This window comes from Camelus ferus, chromosome 1, assembly GCF_009834535.1.
Source record: "Camelus ferus isolate YT-003-E chromosome 1, BCGSAC_Cfer_1.0, whole genome shotgun sequence".
NCBI lineage: Eukaryota > Metazoa > Chordata > Mammalia > Artiodactyla > Camelidae > Camelus > Camelus ferus.
The window spans coordinates 521,455-544,067 of record NC_045696.1 but is presented as its reverse complement, the minus strand read 5'-3'; the positions used below and the strand labels follow the sequence as shown (position 1 = coordinate 544,067).

The 22,613-nt window shown below is 59.4% G+C and overlaps 1 protein-coding gene across 1 annotated transcript; it reads right to left on the bottom strand.

Moving 5' to 3' along the window:
• Window positions 1-531: 531 nt before the first annotated feature.
• LSS (lanosterol synthase) lies at window positions 532-22,554 on the bottom strand. The gene is made up of 22 exons (XM_032487819.1): window positions 22,440-22,554; window positions 21,823-21,988; window positions 20,945-21,083; window positions 18,903-19,011; window positions 17,810-17,931; window positions 16,344-16,440; window positions 15,196-15,331; window positions 14,840-14,948; window positions 14,165-14,283; window positions 12,844-12,941; window positions 12,347-12,374; window positions 10,746-10,802; window positions 10,041-10,112; window positions 9,772-9,822; window positions 9,128-9,277; window positions 8,313-8,409; window positions 7,468-7,573; window positions 5,647-5,712; window positions 5,154-5,234; window positions 4,361-4,531; window positions 3,297-3,375; window positions 532-2,774 (listed from the first exon to the last, which is right to left on the bottom strand). Exons 1-22 carry the CDS (start codon window positions 22,451-22,453, stop codon window positions 2,643-2,645), a joined length of 2,199 nt encoding a protein of 732 aa, XP_032343710.1. The 5' UTR covers window positions 22,454-22,554; the 3' UTR covers window positions 532-2,642.
• Window positions 22,555-22,613: the final 59 nt, after the last annotated feature.

Below are 22,613 nucleotides of genomic sequence, written 5' to 3'. Positions count from 1 at the left end.
GAAGATTTTCTCTACAGTTGCTGAGACAATTATTGAAATCTCCCACTTTAACTCTCTTTAGTTCCACCAGCTTTTGCTTCATGTGTTTTGAAGCCCTGTTACTAGGCGGTCCCTGTGGAGTCCGCGGTGACCAGCGCCTGGTGGAGGGCGCTGCAAGGAGCGGCCGAGATGCCCCGTTCTTGAGACCCACCCCACAGGCAGTGGGACGGGCATCTCCTAAGCCACAGGGGCCTGTCTCACGCTGTTTCCCTCTCCAGTTGCCTCCTAGAAAGTCCAGCACTGTGTCTGGAGGCCGACAACAGCAAGTGAGCAAGACCCCGGCACGTACCCCGTGTCCTGACGTCCCTCCCAGCCCCACCTGACCTTCTTGCCCTCACGTCCCCTTGTCTATTTTCAACCTTAATTTCCTTTTGAAACAATGGGAATTATTAGTAATACTTTACACTGCAGATGGAGAGATGAAAATAAATCAAGCCAACCAATTAACCTACCATTAGTTGCTAAGAAACGAGAAAAATGAGGAAGCAACAGTTGACGGCATTGATTTTTTTTTTAAACACTTTTGTTGCCTGAATAAGATCAAATCACGTAACAACATCGGTTACATTCAGTAAGGAAGTGTTCTCCTTGAGGCAAGTTTCCACTGTGAGTGAAAGAACCCATACAGGCTCAGACCTCAAGTTTACATCCCGGTGAACACAGAAAAGCCAACATGGCTCCAGAGAGAATTTCCCACACGTTCAAAACCTGCTCCCCATAATCAAAAATAAAATGATTTGAATTCAAGAATCTTCACTCATTCACCCCAGGAGCGAGAACTTGATTTTTAATCAGGTCGAGGCAAATAGTTTCCCCTCAGATAACTGGAGGTGCAACTGCCCGTCTTTGAACAGCTTCTCCTGTTCCCTGAGACTCAGGGACAGTGGGCCAGCGTCCGGTGTGGTGCCTGAGGGACCGTGACCGTTTCCATGAGGAGACAACACACAAGCAGGATGGGCTTCTGCCTAAGGGACTCAACGTCCGCTTGTCAAGGTAGCCGGTCAGGTAAGTGACTTTCAATAACGTTTTCTGTATAAAAGGAGATTTTCATTTCTTTTCTGGAAACTTTGTGCTCCATCCAGGGCTCTGCCCATGGCTGGGAGCCAGCAAGGGGCAGCGGCCACTGCAAGGAGCAGACTGGTAACTCACCGTCTGCGCTGCTGGCTCCCGGGGGCTGGGGAGGCCACGGGCCAAGAGAGGACGTGCAAGAGCAACCCCCCAGGTTTCACAGGGGCCCCAGCACAGGTCCCTCAGCAGAACAGACCCCAGAGGAAGATGCCAGGGAATAGGTGGCATTCAACTCGCGCTGGCTGAGCACCCACCACGTGCCACACGGTGTGGCAGCCAGTGGAGCCAAGACAAGGCCCTGAGGACTCAGAGCAGGCAGGAGCGCCACCCTGGGGCGGGTCAGCTCAGGTGAAGGCCCTGCAGCAGGTGAACCCCACGCAGAGAAGAGACAGGGAGCTGCGGGAGTTAAGGCCACATGGTGCACGGCCTCGGAGATGGCCTGACGCTGGGGGTTCCGGGCAGGGAAGGCGGAGCAGAACAGCATCCAGAGGTCTCTCCGGCTGCCTGAGAGAGGACAGTTGGACGGGAGCATAGCCAGGGCCGCCAGACCACGTGGGGACCCTCGAGTGCACGAGAAGCAGGTGGGGGCCCTGGGGCGACATCAGGCCTAGGTCTGGCCCTCTTTGAAGCTCCTGGTGACCCCTCACAGCCATACCCCGCGAGCCCTGAGAATGTGAACCACTCATCCTCGTGGGTCAGACGCAATTCCAGAACTTGGATTTTCCATCCTAAGTTCCAAGGCCACACACGCCAAACCAGAGGGTCTAGAAGCCAGAAGGGAATTGAAGGCTTACTACCTGACAGGCAGCACCATGGAGACTGGACCCTCACGTCAGCCAGAGCACAAAGGGGGTCAGAGGCAGCCACGAGGGTGCCCTGGGGCAGTGGCCTGGGTCCAGGTGACATGCCCGCCTGGCTGTCTGCAGCAGGTGGTGAGTGATGGGCTGCCCCCGGCACACAATGGTGACCCCTGGGGTAACCATCAGACCACTAATGTCCCCCTTTGCTACGTGTGGCCTCCTGGGTGCATTTCTGTCATTACCAGACAACTGTAACCTCTGGATGTGGCAATGCTGGCGGGTGTGGGTGGGCTGGAGAGCCGGGGCAGGGCCACCCGCAGGGTCTGGCTCCCCTCTGAGCAGCCACGGTGACCAGGGCCGCCCAGCCTCTCCCCAAAGGGCTGTCTGGGGGAGGTCACGTCCCTCAGCCGGAGACTCAGAAGAGGCAGGAGACGGATGACGCCTAGCTGCTCCTCTCCCGGGAACTCAGTCATTGGTCCAGAGAGCCATCCCGGTCGCGCCCACAGCAAGGACGTGCACCACTTTACGCAGGGTCACAGCTCATCCCGTCCCTCCCTCAGCTGTTCTCAGAAATAAACCTAAAAAAGCAGTGTCTACGGCCAGCTGCCCCATCCCCGCCGCAGGCAGGTCTCAGGACTCCTGTTGAAGTGGGCAGTGTGGGGGCTGGCGCGGCCCAGCCGAGACCCCCAACCTCGCCCAGAACTGACCAGCCCCCCAAGCCCCACAGATGTGCTCTCAAGGGTGGCCAGCGAGGGTGCTGTCGGGGTGCAGGCGGGAGAAGCGCCCGAGAGCCCAGATGGGGAAGACATTCCTGTAGCTCGTGTAGCTGATGGCGCAGGACTTGTTGAAGACCCCAGCGATGTTCTCCTGGGAGGACACAGGGAGAGAAACACGCCTCGGGTGGCTGGGCAGGTGGTCCACCCACCATCCCAGCTCTCGGACCCCATGCCTGCAGCAAGCCCTCCAGTGCGGGGCCCCATCCCCTCACAGCCACATCAACCCCAGACGCATCCAACGGCAGGTCAGGGGTCAGCCTCCTGTGACCCGTGACCCCACGCCTGCAAAAGCAGGTAGAGGCTGCCTCCTATGCCTCGTTCTGAGTGCGGGGCGTCAGACAGAGCCCCAGGGTGTGCTGGCCGTGGGATTCTCCCCTCCAGCTCCTCCCTGGCCCCACCAGCCCTGCCCCCAAGCCAGTGCTTCATCTGCAAACAGCACAGGACCTCAAGACCCAAGCAGCATCACAGACCCACTTCCAACAGAGGCCCCTCACTGGTACTGCTTGCGTCTCTCAGATCCCCAAAGTGAGACCCTGTCTGTGAGCCCCGTGAGGACGTGGGGGCAGGTGGGGCCCGAACACACTTCATGGAGGTCATGCCGGCCCACGCATACCTGGGGCCAGTCGCCATTGGGCAGCTGTTTTCCAAGCAGACAGCTGACTCCTCTCTCCAGGGCCGCTACGTCAGGGTGCCTGGGGGAAGAGAGCGCCGAACACTCCTGCCACCACTGGATGAGACCAGCTCTGGCTGCAGACAACCCTGCGTCCTCACCCTCACACAGCAAAGCACAGGAACAAAAACGTGGAATGCCGCACAAAGAGGGGCAGCCCTGAACCGCCACACCCGCTGGCCGCAGTCACACGCTGCACCCCCAGGAGGTGGGAAACGCTGCACGGTGGAGGTGAGCAGGCAGGAGGCCTGCCCACAATGGGGCCAAGCGGCCCTGCCACGCGCTGTGCTCTCCTGCCCCCCAGACACGTGTCCACCCGGCCACTGGTCCTCAGAGACCTCTGCGGGCTACAGAAGCCACATGTGCTAGTTCTCGTTCATCCAGGGCAGAGGTGGGACAACGGAAGGCTCGACGGTGTAGGAAGGAGCCCAGCAGTGGAGGCAGACTGAGGCCAGTCCCAAACCCCCTGCCCCCGGGGCCCCCAGACTCCACTGCTCCTGCTCACACTGACATGGGCCATGTTTGAGGGGATTTTAGGAAGACTTCCCACTGGTCCCAAACCCGACAGGGCAACACAAACTGAGATGCTGTGTGCACCTGCGTGTGTGTACTCCATGTGCACATATGTGCGCACCCGCGTGCACACTTGCAGGTGTGTAGGTCCACGTGTATCTGTGTGCGCCTGCGTGTGTGTGCTGGGTGTGCACGTGCCTAAGCACATCCCTGGCCCAGCACTGGCTGTGGACACAGAGTGGCTGCAGGCGCTGCCTCACCTCGCCCTGTCGGTGGGTCCCTGCTACCCTTGCTGCCACTGTCAGGTGTCCTCTCTGCAGCACCCTCTTTGCAGGACCCACCACCTGGCCCTGGGAACCAGTCAGGGTGGCTCCGCAGGCCTTGACTCCTCCAACCCCTGCTCTCGGCCTGGCCGCCACACCTGCCACAGCTGCCGGGTTCACTGTCCCTCCTTCACCTGACCCCCGGTCAGCGACAGGTCTGGTTGCCCGTACCTGACAGCCATCAGCCCCATCAGGGCCCAACACGTGTTGTGGATCTGGGACTGGGCACTCTGCACATAGCACCGCTGCTCACAGGACTCGAAGTCCTCCCCCCAGCCTCCGTCTGCCATCTGCCGGGCCAGCAGGAAGTCGCAGGCCTGGGAGACCTCGGCACAGGCCACCCTGCAGGGCCAGGAAGACAGGAGCCACATCACCCAGGGGTCCCAGGGCCCTCTCCTCACCTTGGCCGGGCCTCCTCGGGGCACGTGGCAGGGGCACCAGGGGAAGCCCACATCTGATGTGACGAGGCGGATACCTGCTCCCATGGTTGTTGGAGGACAGAGTGAGATGCTATGTCCGTGCAGATGGCCTCCCAGAGGGGACCACCCCCTAAACACCTACCCAGCAAACAGAGCCGGGGGAAGTGGACAGAGACAGCTTGACCCAAGGCCTCTCCCTTCTCCCAACCCAGCCCAGCCAGTGTCCTGGCCTCCGGCCCTCCTGTTCCTGCCTAGTGTGGGGTTTGCGTGTGGGGGCCAGGCCAGCTGCGGGAGGACAGAGGGCAGAGGCGCCCTCCACCACACGAGTCAGGAAGCACCTTTTACCAGACGGTGCTCCTGGCTCAGCAGCCCAGGAAAGTCCTCAGTGCAACCTGGTGGCTCGTATGTTTCCAGGAACACTGACCTTATCTTACTGTTTGTAACACCCCCAAATCAAACATCGAAGAGAGAAACATGCCCAGGAGAGTGTCCTGCTGAGAAGCTCCCCTACCCCGCTCCCCCACGGGGGGAACGCCCACACTCACCCATCGTGGTATGCATGTCCCATGCAGGCGAAGGCTTCCAGCCCAAACCAGGTGCCGTAGGTGAAGCACACACCCCAGGAGCTGCCAGGAGACAAGGAGGAAACAGGGCAAAGACCACAGGCTTCTGGCACGCCCTCCAGCCCAGGGGTGAGGGCAGGGGTGCAGGTATTTTCAAGAAAGAATCCACGGGGCCTTCCACACTAAGACACACCCACCCAGCCTGGCCTCACGGATAGTTCCATGTGCTGGAACCACCGAGCAAGACGAACTGACCCAAGCCCATAGGAAAGGACGAGGAGCCACCACCACCGTCAGCCCGAGCACCTCCAGCACACTCAGCTGAACTCCTCTGAGTAACGTGCTGCGCGACCACCACCAGGGCGAAGGCCTGGTGTTCAAACTGGAGAAGGCCCACCAGGAACACGTCCAGAGGCCTCTGGGCAGTGCGAGCCCCAGCGACCCCACCACGTCCGCACCCACAGGCGCCACTCACCCCTCCCAGGAGCCATCGGCCCTCTGCTTCTGCCGACAGTACTCCAGGCCCCGCTCGAGGGTCTCCCTGGAATACAGGAGGGTGACCTGATGGACACTCCATAGAGACAGCAACTCACCTACTACTCCAGTTCCGCCGCTCCACGGGCTCCCTTAGAATACGTGGAATAAACCACTCCGAGCGGAGTTGCAAGTTGAAGAGCAGTGGCTACAGGCTCGGGAGGGGAGCAAAGAGGCAGCGAGAGGAAATGCAAGACGACAGTCGGACCTCAGGGATGAACCCACATGAGAAGCGGCCACAGACAGGCTCAGGCTCCCTGAAGACAAGGCCACTGACACAGGCTTGAGTGAAACGCACAGATGGAATTTTTTAAATAAATTAAAAATGAGGAAAAATGACACATTCAGCAGACAAAGAAAGCCCGTCATAGGTCTAACCGGTACTTATGAAAAAGGCCTGGTTTCTCTGAAAAGGCCAGAGCTGAAGGTGCGAGCACAGCCTTTAAGGTGAGCACCCACCCAACCCTGACCCGCCTCTGGGAATGCAGCCCCAGCTGGCGCCGGTGCCCCGTCTGTGACCAGCTGACCCGCAGGCTGGCTTTCCTGCAGCCACCAAAGAGGCCTGTGGGCAAGAAGCTGAGTATGGCTCCAGCCAACAGTCAGCAAGGAAAGGGGGCCCTGAGGCTGGCATTCCACAGGGGGTGGAAACCTGCCAACAAGCAATGAGCTCGGGGCAGGTCCTCGGTCGACGTTCAGACGAGGACCCAGGCCTGGCCAGTGTCGTGACTGCAACCTGGGAAAGCCCCGAGGGAGAGGCCCCCGCTCAGCCGTGCCTGGACCCCAACCCACAGTAACTGTGAGCTGACAGCCAGCGAGTCTGCGGTCATACTGCCCCTCAGCGCAGACACCAGCACTGAGGGTGAAGGCACAAGCTGGCGGCAGCTGCAGAGAAAGGAGGGGCAGCTACAGGGACAGTACAAATTAGAAAGTGAAGAGGAAGCAAGAAAGATTCAGACAATACATTTGAAAACTTAGGTAAAACATGCAAATTGCTTATTAAATAAGAAAATTAACTTATTAAAACTGACTCAAGAATAAAGAGCCTGAACAATCCTATTCACTAACGATATGAATCCAAAATGTGAACTCTGCCCAGGAAAAGAACTCCAGGTCTTGGCGTTTTACAAGTGAACGCTACTAGATTATCAAGAGCAATCATCCTGATCTTACACAAACTCCTCTAGGAACAGAAAGGGGAAGGAACACTTTCCCCAGTCCACTCTGCGAACCGACGTAGCCTTTCAGCAAGCAGACGAGCGCGACGTGGTGAAGACAAGACTCCAGGCTGCTCACTGATGAGCACAATGAAACCTGAACTAAACATGGGGAGACGGAACACAGCAGCGGTCTGTCAGTACTAAGTTAAGTTTGGCCAGAAGTGCAAAGGTGTTTTAACATTAGAAAAACCTAAAATAATCGTCTATAGCACTAAACGATAAAGGAGATAAATATATAATCATCTCGGTAGAGACAGAAAAGTCATCTGCTAAAATACAACACCTATTCACCACAGAGAGAAAACACAACTCAGCAAACTGTGAAGGGAAAGAACTCTGTTAACAAGAAAAGGGGTAACTACCAAAACCCTAAGGCTAACATCATTCCTAATGGAGAAGTATTAGAAACATTCTCCTTTGAGCCCCAGGGCCTAAGTGAGTGGCTCACTCCTGACACCAAGGCTGGCGGTGTCTGAGCTCTTGGCCCCGAGCTGACGGCACCTGTGCTGAGTGACCAAGCGCCTCCCTGCCGAGGCCGCCCTTACCTGACCTCCCGGGCCCTGTGGTCCGGGAACTGTTTGTGGAAGTGCTTCAGGGCCTGCATCACAGCCGAGGTGCACTCCACGTACGTGTAGTCAATCATGATGTCCCCTGGGAAGGGAAGGGTGGATTTAGGCAGGTGAGCTTGCCCTCAACTTCCCGACTGGGCAGTCATGCAGAGTCTGCACAGCACGTCACAAGCCTGCCCATTCCCCAGGGGAGACGAGGCAGTGTCACAGCAACCAGCCACTGAGTGGGAGGGTGGCACCTTCACGGGTGGCCCGGGGCCCATCTGTGCTGCAGGACAGCCAGGTCAGTAGGGGAAGGAGCAGGGCACACAGCAGAGCTGCACTCTCTGGAAAGGCATCGACTGGACCTTGTTTGTCAATTACAGGAAAGTGATCGATGCAGACCTGGCAGGAGGGTACGAGGCACAGAGGCTACCTGCGCACGCCGCGGCAGGAGGACACGGGCAAGTGGGTTCCTGCTGTCACCTCCCTGCGAGGAGCCAGGGGCTCCGTGAGGACCTCTCAGGAGACAGGCCGGCCTCCATGGAAGAGAGCATGAAGCCAGCCCACGTTCAGGCCAGATAGCTGGTGTGAATCCTGCCAATTTCTGAGAGACGGACAGCAGCTGGGCCACCTACACCCAGGGTCAGTGCCACCCTCGGAAGCTGAGGAGCACGGAACCCCCCCGGGCCTGCGGGCTCCTGGAGCATCCGCCAACGTCTGCCAATGCGTTCGCTGACACTGCCCTCTGCTAGCGGAAAGAGCTTGGGCTGTGGAGGAGAACCCATCTCAGACACACAGGACCCCCACATCTGCGGCTGTACAGTCATCTGACTACTCACCGAAGACCTCTGAGGGGTTCAGAAGCTCCAGAAGGTGTCCCCCACGCTTGGTCTCATAGGTGGCAAACCCCCCATCGGGGTTTCTCATGCTCAGCAACTAAAACCAGAGAGGGAAGGTCCTGAGAACCTGCCCACGCACCAAGCACACACAGGAGCCCACAGACTATGACAGAGTGTTCCGGAAACATCCCAAGGCTAAGAACCAAGGGGAATAGGAAGCCGGCTTTCATGTTAAACCAAGAGCCTCGGGTGCCCAGAACAGTGGATTGCAACCTTTATCAACCAGGCACTCCGTGACCACTTGGGATCACTCTCGACACGCGCACGCTCATCACTTACAAGTCACGTGCGTGCCACGGAACTATGTGATCTCCTCCGTAAAACTTGGACAAAACCTAGACGTGCTAGGAGGGTTCTGCCCAAAACCAAACAGCTCTCCTGTTTTCATGCAACCAGTGGAGAATGCCAGCCCTCCCAAGCGAGGCCTGTGGGAGCAGCTGGGTCCATAAGCCTCCAGAACCAGAACCCCCTTGGTCAGGGATCCTGCCCCCCGCCGCCTGGCTGGCCCAGGACACCGGCTCACACCCACCAGGGAAGCCCAGGGCCCCTCCCAGAGGGTCTAGGCTCATGCCCAGCCAGGGCCTCCCGCTGGCCCTGTGCAAGTTCACAGTCTTCCATGCACAGATGCTGTCAGAGGACGTGCCCCTGCAGGCTCATACAGTCTGGTAAGGAGCTCGCCAGACAGAGCCCATGGGGAGGGGAGGGCACAGCGCCCTCAGCACCCTGTGACCAGAGCACCACCCCCACAGCCTCACCACAGCGACAGCGTCGAAGAGCTGCTCTTGTGGGATGTGCTGGGTGACAAAGGGACACTTTTCCTGCAGGAGAAGGACAGACTTCAAGGCCTCAGCGGTGCAGTCGGCGACAATCCAGCCACAGTCCAGCGTGCTGAAGCTGAAGCCACCCTGGAAAGTGCAGGGCTGTGAGTATGGGCAGAGGCCGAGAGCACGCTTGGGCCTCAGGGCCACCCGAGGCTGTGGCGCCTCCCACACCCACACAGAGCCGAGGCCCATCCACTGCGGAGGGACAGCCGCCGCCCTAGGCCACACATACGTGGACGGGTGTCCGACTCTACAAGGACTATAGCCCCTGAGCATCATGCCCTCCGGGTTCCACCACGGGACGGGCACAAGCGGCCCGCTGTGACAGCGCCCACACCTCACGCGCCACAGGAGCTGCCCTCCCTGCCTCTGCCATCTCTCTAGCTCATGTTCTGACAACTTCTCTAACGTCCCTGTTGTGACACGTGGCGTGATGCCCACGTGGCTCAGCTACGTCTGTGCAGGTTCCTTAGTCAGGAACACCCTGGGTACGTCCATCAGAATAGGAGGCCCCAGGAGGCTGAGGAAAGCGCCTCAGAGGCGAGGCGAGGCTACCTGGGTGGCGGGCTGGCGCGTACCTTGCTCATCTGGCGGTAGTACTTCTGGTAGTCGGGGAAGTTGTGCGGGACCTGGGCAGCATCCGAGGGCACATGTGGGAAACAGGGAGGGGATGTCATCACTGAACAGACACCAGAGCAAGGAGGGGCTGGCACAGCAGGACGTGCGGGGCCCTCCAGGCGGTGCCGACTGCCCCACTGCCCCACCCTGAGTGGGCCATGCCCTGAGTGGAGAGCACAGAGGTGAGAAAGTGCCCCGCCCAGGGAAGGCATGGCTGGGCTGGTCTCACCTGGGAGACCCGGAGGTACTCGTGCGCCTTCTGCAGGCAGGACGAAAACTCAGGCCTGTGTTGTGCACCCGCCTGGAAAGGAGAAGGAAGTGAGTGGCTCACCAGCAGAGGCCTGCACGGGCGACTGGTCTCTGGACGATCCTGGCGACACCTGACCACCACTGGGGACCAGGAGCAACCCAGCCAAGTCTAGGGATGCTTGGGTTTTGCAGACAAGTCAGAAAGGTGTACTGGAGCAACGAAGCGGGCAGAAGAGATGGTCCACACCACGCCAGCCCCGGCCTGTGCCCAAAGGGTCCCTGCCTTGTCTAAGGCAGGCCCCCAACGTGGCCCAAACCACCCCCCAAGGCTCCCGAAAGTTGTGCCAACCTCATTCCCACCAGCATAAAAGCACACTCCTGTTTCTCACTAGTACATGTTCAAGGGTACCCGTCAGAGCAGTCTGAGTTCTAAGAAGAGCCTGGAGCCCCCCCCCCCCCCCACCTAGAAGACCCACATCATCTCCTCGGGAGCAGCCCTCACAAGGCTCCCTGCTCCTGAAGCCTTCATGCCAGGCCCCTCCCAGAGCGGCCAGGCAAAGCCACTGCCTCAGACCCCAGCTGAGCGAAGGGTCAGGGCCAGCAGGTGCCATGCCCAGCAAGGCGCAGGAATGGACACACAGAAAGGGCAGTTGGAGGCTGGAAAATGGGGGACAGAGCCACATACCTCCAGCAGAGCCTGGATGGCGAACGCGGTGTCCCAGACCTGGGAGCCATTGGTGCCCTGCAGAGAGGACAGCATTACCCAGCCGCAGCATTGCCCCCACCCACCCCCCACCTCCTGGATCCGACGGGCGCCTAGAGAGCCAAGCAAGGGTCTCAGGGCTTCCACCAGCTCCTGCAAAGAGGTAGGAGCCCAGCTGACTCCTGACCCGAGGCTCTGGGCCCTGCAGCCCTAAAGCCCACGAGGGCCTGAGAGGGACTGGTCCTAAAGGTGGACATGGACAGGAGCCCCACCTGCCTTCAGCAAGCCAGCAGCTGGGACAGGGCTTTCTCAGAGCACTACCAGGATTTGGATGACCACTTCCCATGGCCTCCACTGCTTGCCCATTGCTTTATGGATAATGGCGCAGGGTGAGCAGGATGGTGACAGACATGTGGGTAATGGGGAGGGGAGGCTACACGGACATCACGGCTTTGCAGGACGATGTGTGGCAAGAACACAGAGCCAGGACAGCCGCCGGGCCGAAGGAAATCTGAACTAGATCAAGCCTCAGGGCCTAACACCAGTTCGCAGAAAATACAGGGCACAGAGCAGGCGGGCACTCTAGGGACAAATCACCCCAGAGAGAACACTCAGGAAACTGCTGAACAAGGCAACTTCAAGGTTCAGACTCTCAGATGGAATCCTGATACCAGCGATCCCACAGCGAAACCCCACTGAGCTCCATGGGGCTGGCACAGAGGTTTTGTAAGAGCCAGAAGTCCCGTGAGCTCCAGCGCCGGAATGTCAGAGGGGACGTGGGGCCACTCAGGGGCCCGTCACCCTCTTCCACTTTGAGTTTTTTGGGAACCATTCATGCAAGACTGGCAGCGTAGGGGTCAGAGAGCTGGGCGTGGGGCTTGAGGCACATCTGGTAAGTGCACGGGGTGGGGCAGGGGTGGTGCTGGGCCAACGTGTGCCCATCCCAAAGGGCCCAGAGGCCAGTGTGACCCAAGAGTGTTGCTGGAGGAGCCACATTTCCACAGAGTGACAGCAGACAGCCCCGAGGGGGCCCTACAGCTCCCAGGCCCCTGCAGCCAGTACAGGACCAGGTTAGCCCAGGCTGCCCTGGGACCCAGCAGCCCCACGCCCAGGCCCCAAACACAGGAAATAAGCCAGGGGAACACCACCTACAATAACCAGACCACCGAACCAGCCAAACAGCACGGAACGGTGGCCTGGTATGCCAGGGAAGGGCATACCCAGAGTGCGTCTCAGGACCCTGAAGGGGCAGCTCTGCAGGTGCTCAGCTAAGGGCAGCTGGGAGCGCGGGCTCTCCTGACAGGACCCAGCTGCTGTCCTGCCCCCATCGGCCAGACCCAGCATGCGAGCTTTGAGATCAGCTGTCCAGCAGCAGTCAGGCTGGCAGAGCCTGTCTGCATCCCGCTGGATGGCACACATCCAGGGGACAGCCAGGGGCCGCCAGATGCAGGACCAGGTGGGAACTGCGGCGCTCACCTCGCGCTGACAAAACTAGTCAGGAGGAGTGACTTGGGGATCTTAACAAATCTGAAAGGCAGGAATGGTCGCAAGGAAGCCAGTAGCTAAGGCCCCACAGCCCTCACCTGCATTTTCATGCCGTCGAGGCCCAGCCTGTTAAGAGAGGCATCCAGGTCAGGGAGTACAGGGCATAGAGCTGGAGGTCAAGGTGGCCCAGAGCCCCGGTCCAGAGAGCAACTCACTCGCTCAGCAGGGGCGACGGGACAGCTCCCAACCCCACCCAGCTATGAGGGGCCACCAGAGGAAGAGGGCCGCCCTTGAACACAGGACCCTGTGGGACACTGGGCCGTGCCTACCCTCCGTGGTCGCCTGCAACAAGGGGCCCCACTCTTGGGTACCACCCACGACTGACCAGTTCTCCTGGTCAACAAGGCCCTCCTGACACGCCACCCAAGGCTTCCTACTCTACCTTCCGGAACTACCTGAAGTTTCCAAGCTTCCACAAACCCTCAAACTCCTGGTCCCAAGTGTTACTCCAGGTGCATGGCACCCTTACCAGGAAGCCACACTGTGGGATCACGCCTGGCCTTCCCTCAGCCCCGCCCTTGCCTGCCGTGCTTACCAGAGGTAATCAGGAATCCTGGAGACGTGCTCCTGGAAGGCAGTGGAAACCGGCCCGTCCACGTACCAGCGCACGAGCATGTTGATGGTTTTCGAGATCTGGAGGAGACACAGCCTGGTCAGGCTCTGCTCCATGCCTGCAGGGGTTCCTGGGCTGGAGGGCCACAGCCCGACCCCACGAGGCTGCAGCACAGCCTGGCTCCCGGCCACTTTCCCAAGCACTTGCTGCTTCCAGGCCCCAAGATGGAGAGATCGGGCTGCAGCCCTGCCCCGGGAAAGGGGCCAAGGCACATGTGCGGTGGAGGAAGGAGGCAGGGTGACTCACAGAGGTGACGTGAGCAGAGCCAGCCACCAGGTAATGGGCAAGGCGGGGATCCCGAGCGGGCACCTAGGGTGTGGTGCGTCTTGAGCTACCTTAGATAACTCAGGGGGCCAAGGACAGGGCTGTCTGAGGGGCACAGCAGGGACTCAGAGACGAGACCTGTGCGGCAGGGTCTGCGTGGTCAGAGCAGACAGTCTAGAGGCCCAGACGTCCCCCACTGGGGTCTCATCAGTCAAAACCCCATTAAGATTCATTTGTAACTTGCTTTACACAGCATTAAGTCAGAGCCCACACAGAACCCGCTGTTGCTGACTGACAGGGAAACAACGAGCCACTCCAGTGGGGCAGTTGTGGTTTATAGCCCCTGGGGTCCCACATGGCCTGGAAAACGCCTGGGAGCAGGGCCGGGCTGGGGCTCGTGGACAGAGCCCCCTGGGCTCAGAGAACCCATGGGCAGACCCAGCATAGCACCACCGTCACAGCCCGCCCACAGGCTCACAACCACCCTGCCTCTGGCACCCACCACCCCGGGTCTGCGGCCAGCCTCCCCAACCCTGCGCTGGCCGCTGGGGTGCATGGCCCCACGAGGCAAAGCCAGATCAGGGGCCCAGAGGCTCAGAGAAGCAAGGGTCCCGAGTCACCAGGCTGGGCAGGAACCAGGAATGGAATGCAAGCACCCTGGCACTCCAACCCCCGTAGAAGGGCAAGCAGTGGTTTACTAGAGGTGGGGGGGCCAAGGGCGGAAAAGCAGTCCTCCCCGCTGGAGGCAGCGGTCCAGACACACGGGGTGGTAGGTATGGAAGGGAGGGCCAAGCAAAGGAGTCTGTGGGATCAGAGGCCCAAGTAGACCCACGTGCCAAATAAAGGACTGACAGCCTCAAGTGGGAGACCTCACACCCGTGAGACCCCCTCCCAGCTCCACGGACACAGGCCTCTGGGCCACCCGCCCCAGTCCTCCCCCAACCCCAGCCCAGACCCCCAGTGGGGGTGGGGCACTGACCGGGCCAATGCTGAGGCACTTGGTGAAGCGGTCGTCGGCCGCAATGTGCTCGTACAGCTTCTGGATGGCCCGCTGCCGCAGGCTGGCACTGTGGTGGCACTCATACAGGTTTAGGAATGCTGCGGGGGGCAAGGGCATCAGGGGGTGCCAGACATGGAGGGCCTCCCGGCCTCCGCCCAGCCCCGGCACAGGCGCCCCTCGATGGGCAGTCTTTGGGCCCCCCCTCCAGTCCTCCCACCAACCCTCTTGCCCCCCTGCAGCAGGTGGAGGGCAGGCTCCTGACTGCAACCAGGCAGGGTCCCAGCTCCCACCCCAGAGCCTGTCTGCAGAATGAGTGAGGGAATGAACGCACCCACGCGGGAGGGAACACGACCCCCGGCCGGCCACTCTGAGCAGCCAAGAGGTCCCGTGGGAGACAGGCCTGGACTGGGCCTCGTGGGGTTCTGCCCCTTCCCCCCGACAGAGATGGGACCACAGGCCCCTCAAGGCCCTGGGCTCTGAATCCTCTGTCCAGGAGCCGGAGCCCTAGGCAGGTCCACTGGACACGAGGTGCACACAGCTGGCCCCGTCCCCGCAGGACCCAGACACCAGGACAGTGAGAAGAGTGGAGGGGGCTCATCGTGGGCCAGTGTCCCTCCACTCTTCCTGGCACTCTGGTGTCCTGGAGGCACCCACCATACAGTACGTGGAGCAGCCAGCTGTGCGGTGTGTACAGCTCGTCGGGGGCCACGCTGTTCCTGTGCGCCGGCCAATTGATGCAGTCATAGTCTTCCACGTAGAGCTCCTAGGGGGTGGGCAGCGTCTCAGACCCAGACCTCCCTCCCCCTCCCCTTTCCCAGGGCAGGCCCTCATGAGCACACTACACCCCAAATCCCATCCCAGGGCTGCTTCCACAGATGCCCTGCAGCCCACCCCACCCCACAAGCCCCTGAACCATTGTCCGTTGTGTGGGGACAGGAGTGGAGGCTCTACCACAGGGTTCTCAGCTCTGAGGGGCCCCTAGGCCAGTGGGCATGCGCAGTCAGGCTCACCTGGCGGAGGCTCTGGACCAGCGGGTCCTCCTCGGCGCTCAGCCGGGTGCCATAGCAATAGGCCATGGGCAGGTAGACCTGTCGGCAGTGGCACCAGAGCTTGGAGGGGTGCACAGGCATCCACTCAGGAAACAGCCTGGGGGGGGGGGGGCAGTGTGTCAGCAGGGGCCCCGGCCCCCTATTGCAGCCCGGGGCCCTTTCAAGTGTGGACACAGGGGTGCTGCTGTCTCTAGAGCAAGTGGGCACAGCCGCCGGCACCTCACAGCCATGCTCCTGAGGGGCCCTGCCCCTAACAGGCAGGTCTGCCCGACAGACTGGCCCTCGGCCCTTCATCAGGTCCCTGCTGTCATCTCCTGATGGGCCCCTTCCTCTCACACCTCTGCACCACCAAATTCATCTAACGCGAGGCCCGCACCCGCCCTGACCGCTTCCTGGGGGCCCAATCCTGCGGACAGCGCTCCAGGGATCTCCCCCCCTCGAGGTGATGCTGGGCACTTATATGTACGTGACGTTTTCTGGAGAGACGTCCGCAGCCTTCATTAGATACTCACAAAATGTTTTAAAAATGCTGGTTTACGGGTGTCACACAACACGGAACTGGTGTTGATTTTGCTAAGTATTTAAACAATACTGTGGTTTTGCTGAAAGGAGCGCTCTCATCTTTTAGAGATGCACACTGACATGCTCACAGGGGAGCAGAGGTCCGGGATTAACAACACTCACCCACAAGCCTGACGGGGACAGGAGGCCAGTGCGGCACCCCGTGCGGGGCAGTGAGGGCGGTGCCACTGTCACTTCACTCTACTCCTACAGGCGCTCCAATAGCCCACAACAGCACGACACGGTCAGTCACCCGTGCAACAAGGCCAGCGCCCCACTCCCCACCCAGCAGTCCCGAAGTCAGCCTGGCAGGCCCCTGCCCCAGGCCCAGCCCACAGCACCCCCTCCCTCCCGTCCCCGGGGAGCACCCTTCCAATGTCTGTGGGACTCAGCCGAGCGAGGGCCCGCCCGGATTCTGACGCCAGCCCACTGCAGAGAATGGACAGTCCCTTATCTGGCCAACAGGCAGCAAGTGACCCAGGGCTGCGTCACCCTACTCATCAGACTGTGGCGACAGGCCACCAAATCAACTGTAGAGGGAAGCATACCACATTTCTGGAAACAGGGTGTTGAGGCCTTCCCAGCTGTACACGTTCAGGACAGCCAGCCAGAACTTCCCCCAGGAGGGGATGAACACAGCACCACCTGGGGGGAGAGACCAGGCCCCCGTCACGTCTCTGGCTGTTAAGGTTAGACCCTCAGGAATCACGCACACCCCTCTGGAAGGCAGGCCACTAAGGCTCCTCTCCCTGTCATGAGAAGCAGGTTCCAGAACTGCTCAGGACCGAGGCCACCAGTGGAACCAACAGCTGCCCCAGGACAGGTGCATCCAGCCCCTCCCCCCGGGAAAGAGCGCAGGCAGGGAGCAACCTGGGAAGGGGAGTGACCTAGATGCACAGGGCAGCCCGCGTCCATGTGAGCTGGGGGTCGGTGATGAGGGGAGGTGAGTGGAGCCCTCGGCCTTCTCCCTCCTGGGGCCCCGCCTTGTCGCCCCCATCTGTGCTAACCCCACGTGGCACAGTCTGGATTTCAATGCGGCTGTGGGGACACGTGTGGAGCCACCCCAGAAGCACCCATCCCAGGCACAGAAAAACTGTCCTGGATGTGCTTCAGCAGGAGGCCTCAGCCCAAACGCAGGTGTGCAGAAGTCAGAGACCCACAAAGCTACTGGGCAAGTGTGGCCAGAAGACACTCCTTCACAGGCAGGGAACCAGAAAGCAGCACCGATACCCCGTAGCAGGGAGCCCAGAAGCTAACGATGAATCCATTACAAGAGCAACATTTGTGTGGAGAAGCCAGGCTGTCATCAGAGAGCACAAGGGAGGTGTTGCCAGCCTGGAAGACCAGGAAAAGTGACACCCAGCGTGAAGGCTGGACAGGAGTTCCTGAGGCAGCGGGATGCGGTGGAAGGCAGGATGTCCCAGGTGGACAAAGCGGTGCACGCAGAGCCCAGAGGCAGGAAGGGGCTTCAAGGTGCTGACGGAAGCCCCTGCGTGTGAGCAGAGCAGGGAGGACGAGCAGATCGAGGAGTGTGCCTGAGAGGTGGGTGGGCAAGACTGCGCCAGGCTCTGCAGAGCAGCAGTGAATGCTCCAGGGGCAGCAGGAGACACGGGGCCTCCCTGGGATGAGGGGAGAGGAGCCACCCCCTTGAAACCCTGCCGGGCACACAGCAGACCGAGGCTGGAGGGTGCAAGCGGAGCGCTACTGGCTCCTGCCACTCCTGCGCGGCTGGGCGGCCCTGCCAGGACACCCCCGAGCAGTGCACAAGCCGCTGCCCTGAGCCCACGCCGCCGAGTAAAACAGGCAGAATTATGTGCTCCCTCCTTAATCTGCTTTTTAAAAAGGCACTGGAGAGGTCAGACAGTTTCTACCTACTTCTGCTTTGATGCATTCCTGGCTCACGTGTTTTGCTGTGTTTGAAGTGGAGGTGCACCTGCCTACTTCCCATGTGCAAGCACTCGCTGTGCTGACGTAACATGAACTCTTTACGGAGCACGTGCCGTGCAGGGTGTACCTTTCTGGTGAAGAATGTTCCGGGCTCGTACCAGGTCAGGATCGTCAGGCCCAAATCCCAGAATTCTCAGAGACACATAGTTGAGTGCAGTCCCAAACACCGTGGACTTGTCTTCAATGTGCCTATGGGAGCAGGAGATAGGTGAGAAAATGGCATCTTCCATTACTTTCAGTGAAATTTCCTCAAAAAATCAAGAATGGAATAACAAGAACACCCAGAACAGTCAGTCTCCAGCAAGAGTTCCTGCACCTCCCATGACAGCTGAACAGTCCCAAAATCACCCTGCAGGACCTGACCGCCTCCTCTGTTTACTTCCCACCCCTGAATCCCACGACCAGGCCCAAGGCAGTGACCCGACCGCAGACCACACATGACCAGGGCCCACGGAGCATACTCCAGGGGCAGCATGCTAGAGGAGGCGAAGGCACTGGTGAGATCTTGAGGCTGTCCCAGGACCCACAGGCCAGAGAGCTGGGACCTGAAGTTCGAGGTGCCCATGAGCCCATACAGGAGGCCAGCAGAGCTGCGCTGTCCTCCCAGGATTCTGTAACAAAGGCTGGCAGTGTGGCTATAGCCAACCCAGGAGGGGCCCAAGTCCTCACTGCAGGATGAGAGGCACCAGGGCCCACCGCCACCAGGAGGGCAGGTGGCTGACCACCTGGGGAGAGGCCCTGCTCCCAGAGCGAGCACACCACAGAAAGGCAGGCCGAAAGGCGGGGAGAACCGCCCGGCTCCCCCTCTACCTGCTGCCGTCCCAGAGTGGAAAAGTTTTCTTCTGCCTCAGTGATGACAACCAGATGGTTTTCACTGTGGTATGTGGGTCTCAAGAGTTTCTCAATCAGTCATGAAACCCATTACAACACAAGCTGGGAAACCAAGGCCCAGGGTGTGAACAGCCCTGCTCTGAGACCCCCAGGGAAACCCAGGCCCAGTTTGCACACAGCCTCCAGCCTACTTCCTTCCTGCCAGGCTCTCCCTCTGACCCCAGGCCCATAGACAGTCACCCTATCCCTCAACAGGTGCAACCCCTACATAAGACCACGTGTGCACATGCATGTACACACGTGCAGTGATGCCAGGCTGGCAGACTCACAGGCCCCAGCCGCCATCCGGGAGCTGCACAGACCGCAGGTACCGTGCCATCTCTTCCCTGTATCCGGCTGGCAGAGGAATTCGCGCCACATAGCACGTGATCAGGAGGCCTGTGTGGCAGAAAAGACGTTCCTCACTGGGAGCAAGTACTCAGCACTGCCAAGCCCAGGCCCCTTTCCTCCCGAGAAGAACCCCATGCAACAAGGAACTATTGGCTAGGGTCTCCTTCGCAAGGAAACGAGCCTGGGAAGGCTACTCTTCCCGGCCCTCTCGGGGACCTTGGGACTGTGGCCTCATGGAGCAGCAGCAACAGCACAGGTACTTGCACCACATGGGGCGGGCATAGCCCACTCGGACACTCCAGGTCCCGTGCTACTGACACACCTTCTGGGAATGGGGTAACATTTACTTGCTTAATTGTACATATCCTGTTTTATTAAATTTTTTAATAGCACATGTTCCTTTGCAAAAAGGGAAGATGGACAACAATAAATATTACCCACAAAGAAACTTCTGTTCCCAGCCTGGCCCTCCTGAGCATGGTGCTCACAGGCCGACCCCCATCCCTCCACCCTACCCCTGGCATCGGCTCTATCAGCCAATGCCCATGGCACCCAGCATAGGGAGTCTCAGGCAGGCCCCGGCCACAACGCACGCCATAGAACAGATGCCTGACTCAGAGGCATGAGAAGCCCCGGTGGACACACCCACCCAAGAAGGGCAGATAGATGCGAAGATGCCACAGAAATTCACAGAAAACAGCTCATCTCCCTTCATAACAGGTCTGATACTGTCAAGACAGGGAAACACACAGGCAGGAAGCAGAGCCAGGGTCTTCCCCATTTCACAGGCCAGGAAACTGAAGCACAGCTTCTAAAATGTGGGGCTGGAGCTAGAGCCTAGGAGGTCCAACCACAGAATCAGTGATCACCACAGTGATACTCAAAGTCATACGGGCCACGCTGAATCCTGACCTCCACAGGCATTTTCCAAATTAAAGCAGGAAAAGACCACGCAAACCTCAGCCAGCCACAGAAGACCTCTGGTATGGCACTCCCAAACAGGCCACTGTCAACTTGAGAAAGATGGTCTGTCCAGAGTCCAGAGGGAGAGAGGAAAGCCCCAGCCTGCAGGGTGTGAGCAGGGCAGCAGGCAGAGCCCAGAGCTGCAGTAGCAAGCACAAGCCAACGCAGCCTCCCCATGACCAATCGCCCACAGAGGGCCTGGTGCTGCGCACGTGTGACCACATCCAATTCTCAACACCCCCACATCACAGATGGGGCAACCGAGGCATGGTGAAGTCCTGTCACCTTGCTCAGGGGCAGAGCAAGCCAATGCAGTCACTGACTCCCCAGGAAGATCCCTGGGGACAGTCTCAACAGGCTCCAGAGGGGGCCAAGGTAAGAAAGAGCCCAGTGACTTGCCCCCAAGGACAAGCCCATGGGTCCCCGGACAGGAAGGCACAAAGCTATACAGTCCAGGAGGCAGCAGGGCTTGGAGTCAAAGAGGTGACAGACTCCCAGTGCTGCTCCCACTAAGGGAAAAGGTCCTTTTGCATAAACTCATGGAAGAGAGTTTCCCATATTACAAAACTGAGCATTTCTTTAGAAAAACATTCCCAGAATGCAAAACAGTCTTGTCTAGCCAAACCAGTTCTGTACCCAGGAGGCCCAACCGCAAGCCTCCTACAACTCACCAGCCTGCACCTACAGCTCCCATCTGAGCTCTTCCAGCCACCCCTTCAGGTGAGCTCCCTCATACAGGCTGCCCACACAGGACTTAAAGATCCCCATCCACCACCCTGAGCACCTCCAGGACCCTTTGCTTCCTTTTTCAGGACACTAGCTAGCTGTGCCTTCCACTCCCATCCCCCAGCACCAACACCAGGACAACCTGCCCAGCCCTTTTCTGTGTGAGCTGGTTTTTTACCTGTTCACTCATTCACACCACAAACATTCACCAAGGGCCTGAACCAGATCAAGCCAGGACCCCAAGTATGCCCCAAGGTGGCCTTACCCACAGGTCACAACAGCACCCTCCTACCTGGCAGGAGAAAGAGCGGGCCACCGTAATCACCTGCCCAGTGCCCATCCTCAGCCTGCAGCCCAGCGAAAAATGTCATCCCATTCAGAGCCCCCTCACAGGCGGTGTGGGCTTTGGGCAACTCCTTAAAGTAACTCCTCTGCAAAGGAGAGAAGAGATGAGAGCTGAGGGGTCTGCGGCTGCGTCAGAGAAGCCTTCAGCACTTACAGCCCAAGTCAAAGTAACAAATCTGAACCACTTTGAAAGTTTCAGCTGTTTCAATCAAAAGTCTGAAACTCTGATGATGGTACTGCCATTTCAGCAAGTGAAAGAATGGCTCTACACTCTCATGGCTTTGTTTTCCAGTCACACATTTGCAAATTTCTTCACAACTTCTCCGAGACATCTTAAGTAAACCACATGTCCAAGAGTGTGGGGTGGGGCACTGGTGCCCATCCAGACCTGGAACTCAGGCCTCTCTAGGAAAGGGACCAAGGGATGGCACAGTGACAGGGAGATCCCATTTGTACATGCTACTCTCTGACTAACTGAATTTCTCATACGAAATTCACTGGATCAAAAACTTCTTTTTCTGCATAAAAACAAAGTTAGAGCAGCTTCTTACACACAGCTTAGTAATAAAGGGATTGAAGCGAAGGGGTTCATTCAATTCATGCTCTATCTTTACCCCAATTGACTCCTGCAGGAACCAGCTTTGGTGGCAAGTGACACAGGTACACATTACACGTCCCTTCTTTTTTAACAAAGGGGAAAAACCACCCTTCACATCTAGCTGTTCATAGCTCTCTGTTGGTTCTTGGTGCTTGTAGCAAGAAGGGAGAGGCAGGTTTCTGGTCGTGTCCCAGACACTGCAGGGGAGGGGCAGAATCCACACTCACGGTGTCCAGTCCCACGAGGTGAGCTTCCAGCCCAGTCTGCCCTCGGCCGGGGCTCTCTTCTGGGAAATACGCCCACGTCTGCCTTCCCTTCTCATTGCTGAGTCGCCAGCGGCTGAGGTCGGTGGCCGGCTCTGTCTTATAGGGGCCCCCTCTTCGGCGCAGACACCTGAAAACGATCAGGCTCAAGTGAGTAACCACCCTTCCTGCTCGCTGGGTCAGAGGCCAGGGCGCAACGAACTTAGCGTTTCACTTCAACAACCTAAAAGCAGACACGATTCCTCTAACTGCAAAACAAACCCGCCTGGCGCGCTTCTGCGTCCAGTTAACACCGCGCCACTATTTCTCCGGCAGTGGAGGCACCTGCCTCCGGGATCCCCGTCCCCCGCCCCAACGGGCTCTCCTCAGCCCGGCCCCAAGCGGCCCCAAGCGGCCCCAGGTGACACCGCCGAAGGACAGCCGGCCCCCACCGCCCCCCAGGGCCCGTGTGCCGCACAGAAGGCGGGCGAGGCCGGACGGCGCAGCAGCCTCGCGGGAAGCCTCCGAGCTGCCGAGCCCCCTCCTCAGCGCCCCCGACCGCGCCCTCCCTTCGCGCGGGGTCGCGGCGCGCGGGCACTCACGTGCCCTCCGTCATGACCACCGCCGCGCTCCGGGTTCCTCGCCGCCTGTACCGGGACCTGTACCGCCGCTGGCCCGACACCGAGCGCACTGCGCAGGCGCGCGCCTCGGCCGACACCAGAGCGCGATGGGCAGATGCCCGCGCGGCCAATCAGAACGCCGAGCCCGGCCACCTC

Bases quoted from the DNA above. Each gene is read 5' to 3' on its own strand.
- LSS (XM_032487819.1), bottom strand. The intron at 10,113-10,745 runs GTATGTGGCTCT...TCTCCTTTCCAG, and splicing joins CCATCCAGGCTCTGCTGGAG to GCGGGTGCACAACACAGGCC. The intron at 7,574-8,312 runs GTGAGTAGTCAG...TTCCCTTCCCAG, and splicing joins GAACCCCTCAGAGGTCTTCG to GGGACATCATGATTGACTAC.